The 14,716-nt window shown below is 33.0% G+C and overlaps 1 protein-coding gene across 1 annotated transcript in view; it reads right to left on the bottom strand.

Annotated features, from left to right (window-relative positions):
* Positions 1–2,227: 2,227 nt before the first annotated feature.
* Positions 2,228–14,716, bottom strand: part of LOC130893258 (N(G),N(G)-dimethylarginine dimethylaminohydrolase 1) — a 30,276-nt gene continuing 17,787 nt past the window's right edge. The window contains exons 3-5 of the mRNA XM_057799205.1: positions 12,340–12,437; positions 5,240–5,464; positions 2,228–2,582 (exon numbers count right to left, since the gene is read on the bottom strand). Coding sequence (XP_057655188.1) covers positions 2,457–2,582; positions 5,240–5,464; positions 12,340–12,437 — 449 coding nt within the window. The 3' untranslated portion in view covers positions 2,228–2,456. The remainder of the gene's footprint in view (positions 2,583–5,239; positions 5,465–12,339; positions 12,438–14,716) is intronic.

Below are 14,716 nucleotides of genomic sequence, written 5' to 3' on the forward strand. Positions count from 1 at the left end.
CTATATACACTCGGTGTACTTTAAATAAGCAGTTACTACACATAGTACATACATATATATCTTAAATCGTTGTGTTATATTTTCAATATACAGCCATCCTTCCTAACTTCCATTATATATATTTAAACCTTTACTCCTTCAATAAGGTTTCAGTTTTTGTGATTTCGATAAGCCATTCCATTGTGTTGATAAAGAAATTCTGATCAACAAACTAGAATATTATGGCATCCCAAGTGTTCCCATAAAATGGTTTGTATAGTACCTTGAATGTCCAAAACAATTGGTAAGAGCTAATGGCGAAGTTTCAAGTAAATTTGCAGCTAGTAGTAGTGTACCTCAGGGTTCAGTTTCTTTTTTTGCTATTCATTAATTATGTCACACACTTACGAATTAATAGTAAATTCACTTTATTAGGAAATGACCCAAGTGTAACCTGGAGTGGTCCATATATACAAGCTTTACATTTTACCATAGGTAAAGATCTCATTACTCAAACACTGAGAAAACTTTAGTTCTCTTCTATAAAGGAGCTTTACCAGCTCTAAAACTCAACAGCTCGATTCTCGTACTGCTTTAACAACTTTCTACTCGTTGTTCGAATCGCATCTTTGGTGTGGCTTGCTTTCTGAGGGTCTTGTTGTTTACACCTCTTCGAATCTACTTTCAAATTACAAAAAAGAGCTATTTGTTATAGTTTTGGTTTGATTAGTTGAACGCATTGAGAATTCTATTTAAAAAAACACAAAATTCTAACTCTATCTATCAAATATCATATCAATTTTTATCAATCTCTTAAAAATTATTAAAAAAAATATTTTAAAACAGAGGAGACTTAAAATCAAGAACATTTAGAAGCATTATTATATCAAAATGTCTAATAAATAAGAAATATTATAATTACTATATCAAGTCAAATTGTTGTTTTATATTATTATATTTTATTTATTCTAATATATAATTGTATTGGTTTGTCGAATTGTAAAATTTTCTAATGGCAATAAAGCTTATCTCTTTCTCTCTATCCTCAATAGTTTTAATGAACAAAATTATCCAGATACGATTTTTGAGACAACAAGCGCCATCTATATTTGTGGTTTGCCATAACACCAGTTACGGCTTAAAGTGTAAAATGATTGTAGCTGATTTGAACCTAATATTTAGGTTAGTTTTGTATTATATTGATAAATATAACGGAAGTGTAGGTGAAACGTCAAAATAAAATATATATAATAATAATAATATATAGAAAACTTAATTTTGTTTCATATACAAAATGCCAGGGATCTACAAAAACTCTCCTGACGTTTTTGCTATTTTTGTGGTGAATTCACTATAAAATCTCAAAGGAACACATCGATTTATTGGATTGAAATCGCTTATAAGAGTTATTTTTGGATTCCAAACGATAATAGACAAAAATATGTTCAGTTCAGTTGTTCAAGAACTTTAAGTCTTAAAACCATGTCATTTTCAATGCCCGTGATTTGGATGACACCTTAAAACCATTAAAACGTTTATTTTTTTTGAGTTTGACAGAGGGATTCACAAAAAAATGAGCACAAATTTCAATTTTCATAAAAACCGGTACCGCGAACCAGTAATAAGGAAGACAGGAGAATTTGTGTGCAGTGAACTATTGCGCGCTTAAATATTACGGAATCTAATAAGCGTTGTCACCTAGCGATCGATGTATCAAGTATAGCATACACTTGGAATCGATTAAAATACAGTTAGTTTGAGAACTTTTTGGTCGTACACCAAAGATGGTGTTTGGCTATAATTTTGGCCGATTAAATAAACCCCACTCCCATTTCTTATTCTGACGATTTAGGAAATCGTAATCAACCCCTTATCTTAATCTAACGCGCTCGAGTATTTCAGATGAAATACTCGAGAGTTACTTCACTAAAGAGGATGATATATTGGTATTTGGTAATGATGCGACATGTATATTAACGCGAAATTTTCATGGCGAGGTATCAAATCTATAATATTCTTTTACAATAATGAGGAGCACAAATATTTTTTTGCAGACCAGTGTTATTTGGTAAAACGTTTTGGCATGTTCATATACATGTGCCATACACAAATTTCACGTCAAACTAATTTGTCTTGACAGTATTAAACGTTTTGTTCTGTATATTAAATTCGCAAACCCAAATGTTTTGGAAATCAACAAAAGCATTTTTTTATGTGACTATCTCTAATTAATATGAAGAAACAGCAATTTAATCCGCGTTTATATCCATTTTATTTAGTGTGCTTGTTCTTAAAATTCATCTTTAACAAATTACTGTCAGCTAACTCAATAAATCTTTATAGCTATAGAAATGGCAGAATTTGGACTGTAATTATTTTTCTTCCAATTATCATTAAGAAACATATTTTTCAATAGTTTCGAAGTAACAAAAATTATATAGATGTTTAATCAGACTACAAGCAAGAATATTTTGTATTTAAAGATTTCTCAGATGGCGTGTTCTTCGTACTAATATACAACTTGAAGTTAATCCGTTTGACTTCGACGCTAGCTGGGAAATTTTAATGGGCCTCCTGGGATAGTCGATTTTTTCACTGAATACCTACAACATACAAATTTCTGTTATACATTTTATTAAGACTTCTTTTGTTATAAGTTAGAGAGGCTATAAAATTAAATGAATGAACTTGGTTTGGTCCCAGTTAATCCCTCAAATATTTGGACAAGAAGTAAGTATAGGACTCATACATGGCCATTCAAGGCATCAGCATCAAATCATGTAGTTTGATTTTTGACAACCAGCTTAAAACATACAAAGAGCAGCTTTGCGGCTCCGAACTAATCTTATAATTGTACCTGTTCCAGAGTTCACAATCCAATTGAGGAGGTGTCAACGAAGGGTGGAGCAAGACATATACTGATAGTCTCTCCTGGTGACGTGAATCTAACTCTTTTATATAGGCGCTAATGCCAACGCCAACAATGCGAAGGGTGAGTATCTTTTTGAATATTTAAACTCCAAAAACATTAATATTCTTGACAAAGACAAGGCTTTCCCGGCTGAGAAGTCACAAAAAATGGTGAAAACCAGAAGCACTTACTGGAAGAAGGCATCTTCATACTTCCTAATAGGAAAAGCAAAATTCTGTCACGTAAAATCTGTTCAATAAACATATCAAATGGGCGATTGAGAGCTCTAGGCCCTACATATCACCTGGCAAAGTTGACATACTACAGAAAGGCTTCGAAGTAATGAAGAAATATCTCCAGAAGTCTATATACTAGCCGAAAACAGTTGGCGTATAAATAAACTATGATTTTATAAAAATAAATTTTTGGACTTTTACACACAAAAAATTTTCTACCATCTTCTACGCGAATCAGTTTTAATGATACATGACTATTTTGATCAATCCTCACTTCGTTGGAATCTGATGGAAGTATCGTTGGGACAATATTATTCGTTTTCAAAAGATGGACTGCGATAAATGATGTGAAATTTAATTGTAGCATTTTGCTATCATTTACAGTATTGTTTTCTTTTTTCCAGAATTTATAAGAGTACTGTCGATTACATTTAAAAATAGTGACCAGCACCACTTCTTATCCAACACACAGGAACTAACACTAACTAATTAACACTTTTTTTAGATTTATATTATATCTCTTCTGTTTCGACAGCAATTCACTTTGTATCAACGGACAGTTACTTGATCGGTTTTTGCGAATCGTCTCTGTGACGAAGAATCTTTACGATTTCAAAAGACAATTTAAACCTCGTTTATATCCATTTTATTTAGTGCGATTGTTCTTAAAATTCATCTTCAACCAATCACTGTCAGCAAACTCTATAAATCTTGATAGTTAGTTATTAAAGAACATATTATGATCCCAAACATTTTTCTCACTTGGCAAAAGTTCAAGAACTACACTTGTGCCACGTCTAAGATCACTTGTCTTTTTGCAGTTACCGCGAAAGAAATGAGCTAGTAAACGTATCCACTCGTAGAACAAATCTTGAATCCAAAACGGAGTGGCTTTCCTTTGATATACATCTTGCAAGAATGTTGCCCAAAATAAAAAACCATTTGCTTATCAATAGACAAGTCAAATGAAAAAACTATAACAATGTTTGATTGAGTGAGTCAAGAAAGGGACGATTTTTTGTGAATTTGTCTGTGAATGTAGATTGGTAATGATAATTGATCCGAACTTCTTCCGGCTCATACATTTTCTAACAATATCCACAGTTTTATTCTCATCTGAAGATTAATACATATCAATCTGCGGTAATGTATGGTCTCCTGAGAAAAGTCTGATTCCCAGAAAGTTCAGTAATTCCTCTCGCCATAGATGGAAGTCTTGGTTGTTATTGTTCTTTACGTATTTTTTCCAAAAAACTGAATAATCATATACATTATGTCGTTTAATGATAAGGACTTTAGAAGATTATCCAATGTTGACAGGGACTCTAACTTGACTTTCAGTCGTTAAGGTTGTGGTGATCCCTCATCTAGATACTCTAGGTTGGTACGAACCATGAGTTTCCCTGCTATGTCAATATTCTGGCTATTATTTGAGTCGTCAATTTTCTCTACAAATATTGAAGAATTTGCTGAATAATGATTGAAAAAAAGATGCAAAGATCTCTAAGAATTAATATATACCACTTTCATCGTCCAACTCAACGTACTATGCCCGAAGCCAGTTCTAGTTGCTTTTGCACATTTCACAAAAAATAATGCAGAAATACGGACTCGAACTCGATTAGATCAAAACAGTTGAAGTGTATGTCTTGACAGAAACTGTTTATGTACTTCCTCGAACAATTTCCGTTTTTCTCAAGATTTGTGCTAACAGTTTACATTTAATCGGTTGCAATTTATTATCTAATTTAGGGAAGAGAAGGGCATTGTAAGTCATGCTTTTGAATTTTATTATAAATTTTGTAATATATTCAATAAAAAGTGAGTACCAAAATTTTTAAAGTGATTAGATATGTATATTTTGATTTTTAAAAATTTCTGAATAACATGTTACAAAATTAGATTTTTTCTGGATATTTTTTCAATTTTCAATTTTTTCAATAAGTACTTTCTTTAAATTCTATCATCTTATCACATTTCTTCTTGAATTCATTTTTGATAAAAAAATAATTTGTGTAGTATTGCGTTAAGACAGACAGTAGGTTTTACTTAGCAGGAATAAGAGCGAGCGTATTATGTGATTCATAAGTTATTATGTCATTATTATTGTTACCTTAACTGACAAAGGTATTTCTTCAACACTACGATGAACCAACGTGTTATTTATATACAATACGTTAGCTGCTTCATCTTCTGGTAAAATTATAATGCCATAACTGAAAGTTGCTTCTCTTTCCATTCGTTTTAAAACTTCCTGTGCTTCCTTTCCGCTACCTACGCATAATAGATCTGGTCCTCCCATAGTTATAAATGATTTAAGGTGTTTTGACTCTGGAACCTTTAACAAAACAAACATTGTTTAATATAAATAAAATAAGAAATGTAATACAAATAACTCTTCTGCTTTCCTGTATACCGTTGAATGGTTAGAATATTTATATATATAGCTGAGGAGATCAGTTATTCTACGAGCAAAAATACTGATGGTTAAATTAACTCAAGTGTTATTCTTATTATGTTGAAATCATTTTAGAAATTTGGTATTAATGCATATCGTCTACTATTTTCTTGTGCCAACTTTGTTGTTCTATAAAATATTCAATTGTATGTAAGTCTTCGTTAGTATCAGAGCCCTATCGATGTTTTCTATTAAACAACATCTTACCTTTTAGCTAATTTATAGGCCTATCCAAGTAGCTGTCACTTGAAAACAAATCTCTTTCGCGTGCAATGATAATATAGTTTAAATCCGTTAAATAACATAATTTCGACATTCCAATCAATAATCATCGGTGTTCTGTGATTTTCCTGTAACTTCACCAGCCAAATGGCCGACGATAAGGAATAATGCAGCCGCTCTTGTACCCGCCCGCGCCCCATTAAAAAACAATCAAAAATTACACAATATTGCCCCAAACTGGAAGGAACCTTCCTCTCTTTAAAAAAATCCTTATCCAACCCCAAATTGATAGTACTAGAAATTTTTAATTTATATTTGTGAGAGAAGAGATATATCAAGATAACTCATTTAATATATACTTGATGCAAACAATTCAGAACTGAGTAGATGACGTGAAAATAATGCTTACACAAAAAAATTTCTCTCTCTGAGTTATAGGCGTTTAAAGTTGCGAAATCAGAACTTATACTTAAGTATATTTTCCAAATTATACATTCTAACATTATGAATTTTTAATGAATGATTACGTATGTCCATAGTGTGTTTGACAGAATAAATAATTCTACATTACTATCTGAAGACCAGGTCCGGCTCATGAGGAACATCATCATAAATTGTAATTATTTATTGAAAATACTTGCAGAAGGTATTAAAACACAATCATTGCATCAGTGTATGGAGAGAGAGGGGAGCCGAGGCCAGCACATCACTCGTCTGACCTTGTAATTTATGCTTGTTCATTGTTCAGTTGCCATCATGTCTCTGTGGAACGCAGAGCATCGCGTTTTCGTGTATGACAGTTTTGTTTGGAGTGGCGAATCAGTCACGGAAGTTCAACGCCTCTTAGTTTAATTAAAAGGCAGCCACCGGGACCACGTCGCACAGTTCGAACTCCGGAGAACATGGAACGTGTAAGACAGGCTATTTTAACTAGTCCAAGATGTTCAGTTTGTCAGCATGCATGAGCCTAATGCGATTTTGATAATGAGCGACGAGGCTCATTTTCATTTCAATGGTGTTATGAATCGTCAAAACTTCCGATAATGAGCATATGAAAATCCACGCACTTTACATGAATTATCATTACACAGCCCCAAAGTTACGGTGTGGTGCGGCGTCGGGAAATTTGGTATCGTGGGAACAACTTCTTGAAAACTGAACTGAGACGACGACGGATCAATCTGCCAGATGTTTATTTTCAACAGGATGGAGCTACGGCCCATACTGCCCGAGTGTCGATGGCTTCAGTTAGACAAATGTTCCCTAATCGCGTTAACTCTAGATTCGGTGATCTGCATTGGCCCCCTCGTTCTCCAGACCTTTCAATGTGTGATTTTTTTTGTGGAGGTTCCTAATGTTCCTTAATCGCGTTATATCTAGATTCGGTGATCTGCATTGGCAACCTCGTTCTCCAGACCTTTCGATGTGTGATTTTCTTGTGGGGATTTCTAAAGTCTCGTACGTTGGGCGAACTGCGACAAGCTATAGAGCAGAACGTTGCTCAGATCGATCGTCAACTATTGGAGGGAGTGGGAAAGCAAACTTCAGTGAGCGTCTCCACATTTGTCAGCGTGATAATGGACACCATTTTAATGATATTATTTTTCGTACATAGGTTAGTCAAATTGCATGTTCTGAGAAACTATTTTTAAATTATAAAATACTGGAGTGTTGTCCATTTGAAAAACATCCATTTCCCGTGAAGAGCCCTTTATAAGGATTATGATTTCCTACAAATAATAATATAAATAAACTTCCGGTTCACTCTAGAACCTTATCTACTCGTCCGGAAAAAAACAGTACTTTCTGGACTTGTACGGAAGTATAGGTACATAAAATGTTCCAAAAGAATTTCCACTCAACTAGCGCAGTCACATTTATAATCAGAATAAATATGCGATGCTTTTACTAAGTTAGCTCGTATCAGTACATTATTAAAATATACCCTTTCTAGCGAAGCTTTAGGAAAGGAGAAGAAAACTATAAATTATACAGGTTTGATTAACTAATAACAATTTAAAATGATTCTAGGTTTATTGGAGCTGTACATAGTAATTCATTCTCACAGGCAAAGAAGAGATATTGAGATATTGCTAACATTAATAAAATCACATTTAAATTTGGATTACAATGATTTGGAATATCAACTTGGTATAAGAACATCAAATAGCTTCGTATTTTGAAAATTTTATTCAAATAATGTGTATACGATTTAAAAATGTACTATCGAGGTCAGAAAGAGTCGTTATTAAAAAGACAACAGAACGTAGGATTACAATAAAAAATTAGTAAGCCCCCTTGTCACCATAGCGTTAAATATGTTATTTGTCGTATAGTACCCATATTAGTGTTGCGCAGGCTATGGTTCTGGATTGCATTTTAAGAAGAACTGTAACGAGGTTAAGTAGGTTGTTGGATTGGTTAGGTTATTTTACTTTTCCCTGTAACTTGTTTTGTGTCTATACAAGTCTACAGTTATTCAATAATCTGGAGAGATATGAGACTATAGACGTTACTGGTACGCAGGATGCAGCCCTGGATTCCATTTTGATGGTATCATGACATTTATCACATTTCCTTCTTCAACGAAACTCATGCTTTTCCAATTAGTACTCGTTTGCAACCTCTCCGCCGTGGCTCCATGACTTCATCAAAACCGGTGTACCTTCTTCCTTGCCCACAGTAGCTACGCTACTATCATGAAAACGATTAATTTGATTTTGAAGAAATTTCAAACAAACCACACTTAATAACACAAGAAAACCTAAATAACTCTTCAGGCCATACTATTCTCACGATGTAGATTTGGTGTATTGTAATGATATAAATGAGGCGATGGATGATTTGAAAATCGAAACAAAATCCTCTTATTGATGTTTATTCATTGATGTTTCGAAAAGGCAGTTTTACTGCATAATGAAAAAGTAATTCCTCTTGTACCTTAGACTACAGCTACATTAGATTTGTATTTTTCTCGATCCGATTGCTCCCGACCGTCGGAGGAGAGCCAAACAGAAACATTTTAACACATATTTACAAAATGAGTTCCAGAGCTTGATTCCTCCTTCATATTTCCATAAGTAGTTTCTTTATTGATTCGAACATTCCTGAAATTTATCATTGTGATTGCGTAAATAAAAATCTCTCCTCTAGATCCATCCGAATTAAAATCATGCACCCAAGCTTTCATATACATATGGTCTAGGACAGGGATCGGGAAACTTTTTTCTTTCGCGTGCCAATTTTGCCATAATTTTCTGAAATACTAATTCTGGGTCTGGTCTTTGTGGGAACATGTGACATATGAAACTGTTTTTGTTTCTGCATGACTTTAACATAAGCTGACTCCATTTGTGATACTGAAATTTTTAACAATGAAAAAAGGAGGTCATCTGAAAGCCTATTACGAAGACATTTTTTTAATTATTAAAAACGTTTGTACGCACAAATAGCTTGTACAAAACATAGCCATTATTTTATTTTCTGGGCGTGGGAAACTACATTTGGGTATAGTGTACTGGATAAGGTCTTATAAAATTCCAATTTGCTGGTGTTCAAAAATAGTTGCCTCAAATGGGTAGTCGTTCGACGACAGTCGGGTTTTATGCCCGTCGTGTACTGCCTTTCCTGCCAATTCATGAGAATGTAGTTTCTGATAAAAAGAAAATTGTACTTAATTTTTGTTTGTTAATCGCGGGCCGGATTTCAACGCTTTGCGGAGCGGAGATGGCCCAAGGGCCGTAGTTTCCCCATCTCTGTCTAGGATTACCTAATTTTTGTCTTATATTAATGTGACTGTGAAGAATCATAAATCTACCTACTTACTATTGTATTCGTATTGTATTAGAAGATTTATTGTAGACTGACCGTCCTCAATGTCTTCATAAGAGGTTCGATATGTCCCTTAAACACTTGAAGTTCTATTAACTTATCAAATTACTTATTTTATTAATGTGACGTGACGACCATAAATATAATTAATTATAGATTTTGTATACAATAGAATTAGTATTTAAGAGAGAATAAACTTGCATAGATTGTCATATATAATCTTAACATTCAACGATAACAGTAGTCAGATTATTGAGACCATTTATTTATATTTTATGTTAATAAATAGATTTTCAAAGTTGTGAATTAAGTTATTTAACTGGCGCAGCCAGATTGAATTTCCATAATTGTCGCGTATCGAACGTAACAATTTCGTTTCAACGATTAATTGGATCGATTTACAATTAATCCAACCCGGTATCGCGATTCGTGCGTGGAGGCGTTCGCAGTGGAGAAGTTCCCAAGAAATCGAGAATCTATCTAATCCATAGAAGACTACTATGAATTTTTCAACGTCTAGCGTCGAAAGTTCAGAATAACATTGCTCAGCATTGCAAGGAGTACATACCCAAGAGAAGGCACCGTTCATCCTTATATTTTAGATGAGAATATGCTCAAATTCAAAATATTTTTGTAAACAATTTTATCATTATGTCTACTGACTCATTCAGTGGTTTTGACTTTGATAACTTAATCGATCTTTCTAGACCAGAGAAAAAAAGCTGTTCTAGAATGAATAAAAGATTAAAAAACAGAAATATTAAATTCAAATATAACATGGCAGATTTTAAACCAGAGTATGTATTTAAACTGTGTACCAGGGTTTGACGGTAGCCTAATGAACTCAATAAGTATTTATCCGATTGCGAATCACTTATTGATAATTTTTATAATAGAGAACAACCAAATGATTTTCATTTACATTTGATTAATTCCTTAATTTCTTAATTTCGTGGCAATGCTAAACTGGTGGTAAATATTCAAAACGTCACTTCTTGGACATCACTTAATGAAACACTTTCTAGACATTTTGCAGATCAAAGATACAACGCCTGCTTTAATCGTGATCTTGTTATGAAGAGACAAGAAAATAACGAGCGACCTCAACATTTCTATGACAGAATAAATTGTTTTTCAAAGTTGTGAATTAAGTTATATAATTCGCGCATGTTTATATGTTGTCAGTCAGCGCCAAGTTGAAATTTGCGGGTTCCGGATTATTCGTTTAACTTTAACTGTGAATTATTTTTTCGGTATTTACGATTGTAGTTAGCCCTGTGATACACAAGAACGTGCTGTGATTTATACTATTTAGACCAAGACATTTTTTGTGAAGTTCATATACGAATTATTTTCGTTCTCGCAAATTCAGATTTATTTTAATATGGGTAAAAGAAAGGAGCTATCAGTTCAAGCTAATGCAATAATTGTAAGTCTTTATAATCATTACCACCGAATTAAGAATACCTCGACGTACCGTGGACTACATAGCGAAAAAATAGCTTTGGTAATAGCAAACATTCAGGACAGCCTTGAAAAACTACACCTGCTGAATATAAACATATTGTATGGATCAGTTAACGTGATTAATGAATCACGAATCTAGCCCTCCAGTACCCGCTTGAAAATCTGGGAACGGTTACCCGTTTCGGTCTCATAGACCGTTTTGTTTCAACGAATAATATAATAGCTTTTTCTATTTAATTTATATAGAGGTATTAAAACAAAATAATATTATACTAAAATATGTTTATTCTTTATTAAATAAAACACAGATACAGATAGAAGAGGTAAAGAATAAACTGATAACTTATTCTAAATAAATGTAAACTGAATCACAATGTGCAAAATATATGATCGAAAAAACACAGCAACTAATTTTACATTTTCATTTCGAAAACTTCTCGAAACATGTTTCACATACGATGGTAACATGTTCGTGGCACATGAATTTTTTACATTTTACACAATGAAAGCGGGTTTTTCTATTTCTTTTACTATCGCAAAATTGGCACCTTCCTCTTTCAGGTAGTGGTTCTGCACTCGTTCCTACTTGGCTCATATGCCAAACGACTATACAGATTTAGCTATCCCATTGAACTAACGTCGAACGGGTCGAGCTAGGATGGTTCTTCGTTCCTTGCGGCCTCCATTGAAGTGTTCATACAGTTAGTCTTAGTCTGGTTATATGTCTGACGACCTTCATTCAAGGTTTTATGTCTCCTTCACTAAACCCTTTAATCCGAATCGTTGAGGAGATGGTGAAGATTGTACATTTAATCGATCTCTGTGCCATTTATCTTCGCTCTCCCATCCCATATCTCAATTGCCAAGTTTGTTTCTTAGAGATACCGTAACATTTAGTTAGCATTTATTTTATAAAATTTCCTTTGATTTGTTGTCAACTTAAGTAAAGCATCGATTTTAAAGGTTCAGTAATTTATTAGGAGAAATAAGACCAACCTATACTGAACTAAAGCTACAGCCAGATAACGAAATTACTCACACAAGTAAATTGATTATACAATCCCGGTTCTACATTATATACATTTAAGCAGAGCCTGATGAATATTATGTCACAGCATATGTGTTTCTGTTCATTTGTTGAAAAACTTAATTGTTATGAAAATATTATATAACTTTGAAATACTTGAAAAGCCGTCAAAGTTACAAAGAGCGTCAAAAATGTTTCGCCAACATACCTTAATAGGTGTACAAGGATATTCTGGAAAAGCGCTTGCCACTGCTCTTGCTCCAGCTTCATTCGTAGCTTGCGAAATTCCAACAAAAAATTCTCTACCTGTGAAAATTTCAAATAGTTTTAAGATCAAGTTATAGACTAGAAAATATATTAACATAATAATTATAAAACTAGAATACAGGATCAATAGACAAAAAAAGAACACTCATGAAATAATCAACATCTACGACACGCCTGTTTTAACGTACTTTTTTTAAATCCTGAAATAGATGAACATAGAGCTAAAAGATATAATAATAATAAGTCGTCCACTAATCGAACAACTTGCCCTTAAAATAGGGCGAATTGACCTTTTCAAACTACACTCTCGACAGATAATTGGACTATGTTAAATCTTTTAGAGGAAATCAGAAACATCGGCCCAATATCATATTATATCTAAAGCGGATAAGAATTCCTCACTGAAACTGAAAAGCTGGAACAATGGTTCCAAAAGATATTACGCGGTAAACATCATCACGACCTCAACCAGCCACTCATTGATAAAGAAGCTTCAAACATATGGCTAACTAACTCTTTTTAGATGACTATTCAAGATTGAGTTACCAACCCTAAAACCTACCTAACTAAAATCATTCTCTCCGATAAACAGATGACGAATAACAGACCGGACATCGTGGTGGTTCATAGAAGAATCAATTAAGCGTAGCCATATCAAACATAAACACAACGAGAAATTGGCCTAATACGCCACAACTGAGATTGACAGATGTTTCCCAGCAAGCAATTCTTATGTCATCAATCGGCGCCATATCTAAGTCCCTGTAAGATAGCATCACCAAAACACACCTTCGCCGACATAAAGAACGCTATATTGAATACTTGCGTGGTATCCTGCATAGGTAAATGATACCAGCTCTAAGCTAAGTACATAAGTCTTTTGTATAATAATAATAAATTGTTTAGATTCAACATTTAGATACGTATACCAAATTTCAAAATCTGTGGTAAACTATAACTGGTATTTTTATGTTTATTTCACAAATTAAAGAGAATATTTATCATAAAGACTGTCATTAACAAACAAAATTGTAACCATATCAATATTAATCTGTTAAAATGAGCTGCCAAAAACTACTTTTTTAACTTGAAGTGTCTTGTTGCAAATCAATAGAATGTGGAGTGTTCCAAAGCTCAGTACTAGGCTCTATTTAGTTGTTTCTGTTTTTAAACGACATCGCCTATCTAGACATCCGTGGTGTGGTGCGTCTCAATTTGAGTGAATCTTCAAAATACAAAAGAGAATTGTTAGATATTTACTCGGTCTAAACAGCAGGGCTCACACAGGCACAAGATTAAAAATTCTGACACTTCCTTCCTTATTCATCTTTGAATCCGTTTGCCTAATTCGTAAGCACGCTTCTCCAATTTCAGAAAGATCATTGCACGGCTACCCACTCAGGAACGCTCAGCACGACCTTTAGCTACCTACTCCACGTTCAAAATTAGTTAAAAGCTCAATATTTTAAAATACAAAAAAAATGCACAATCACTTGCCAATTGAAATCAAATCGATATGATATTCCTCATTAATTTGACACTGGAAAGTGCCTTCTACTCTGTGAACGACTTCTGCATGCTGCATACTGGTAATTTTTGTTATTGACTTATATAGGACTTAAATACTAATTATTTCCTATTACTATTAACTATATTTTTTTACTCATTGTACTGCATTGAAATAATTACTTCAATAAATATGATATTACTATAAGTCATAAATGACATAATACATTATCCAAATATTTTACTAAATTAAAATCTGAAACACCAAAAATCAAAAGAAGTAATATTATATATCAAGTTCCTTCTACTAATGGTGACGCTGTCAGTCATAGGGCAGACATCTCAGTATTTAGAAAATAGACTAAAAGGTCATCAATACGATAAAAAACTGCATTAACGAACCATGAAATACCAAAAAAACATGAATTCACAAAGATTCAAAAATTCTTGAAACGGAATCTAATATGTACACAAAAAAGAAAGAGAATTTTTAGAAATGGTTTACATTCATAAGAACGACAAATCTATAAATGATAAAAAAGACTTTTTCTCTAAATCTTTATCAAAATATTTTGATAAAGACTTGAAGAAAAGTCGAAACTTCAAAATTTATCGTTCCTTTAAAAACTATCAAAAAAAAAATAATTTTGAAACAGGAGAGACCTAAAATCAAAAAAATTTAGATGCATTAATATATATATATATATATATATATATATATATATATATATATATATATATATATATAATTTCTAAAAATTAATTTTTAGGAATTCTAGAAATGTCCTTTCGGATATAAATTCCAGCTTGTT

The sequence above is a fragment of the Diorhabda carinulata genome, chromosome 4 (assembly GCF_026250575.1).
Source record: "Diorhabda carinulata isolate Delta chromosome 4, icDioCari1.1, whole genome shotgun sequence".
Taxonomy (NCBI): Eukaryota; Metazoa; Arthropoda; class Insecta; order Coleoptera; family Chrysomelidae; genus Diorhabda; species Diorhabda carinulata.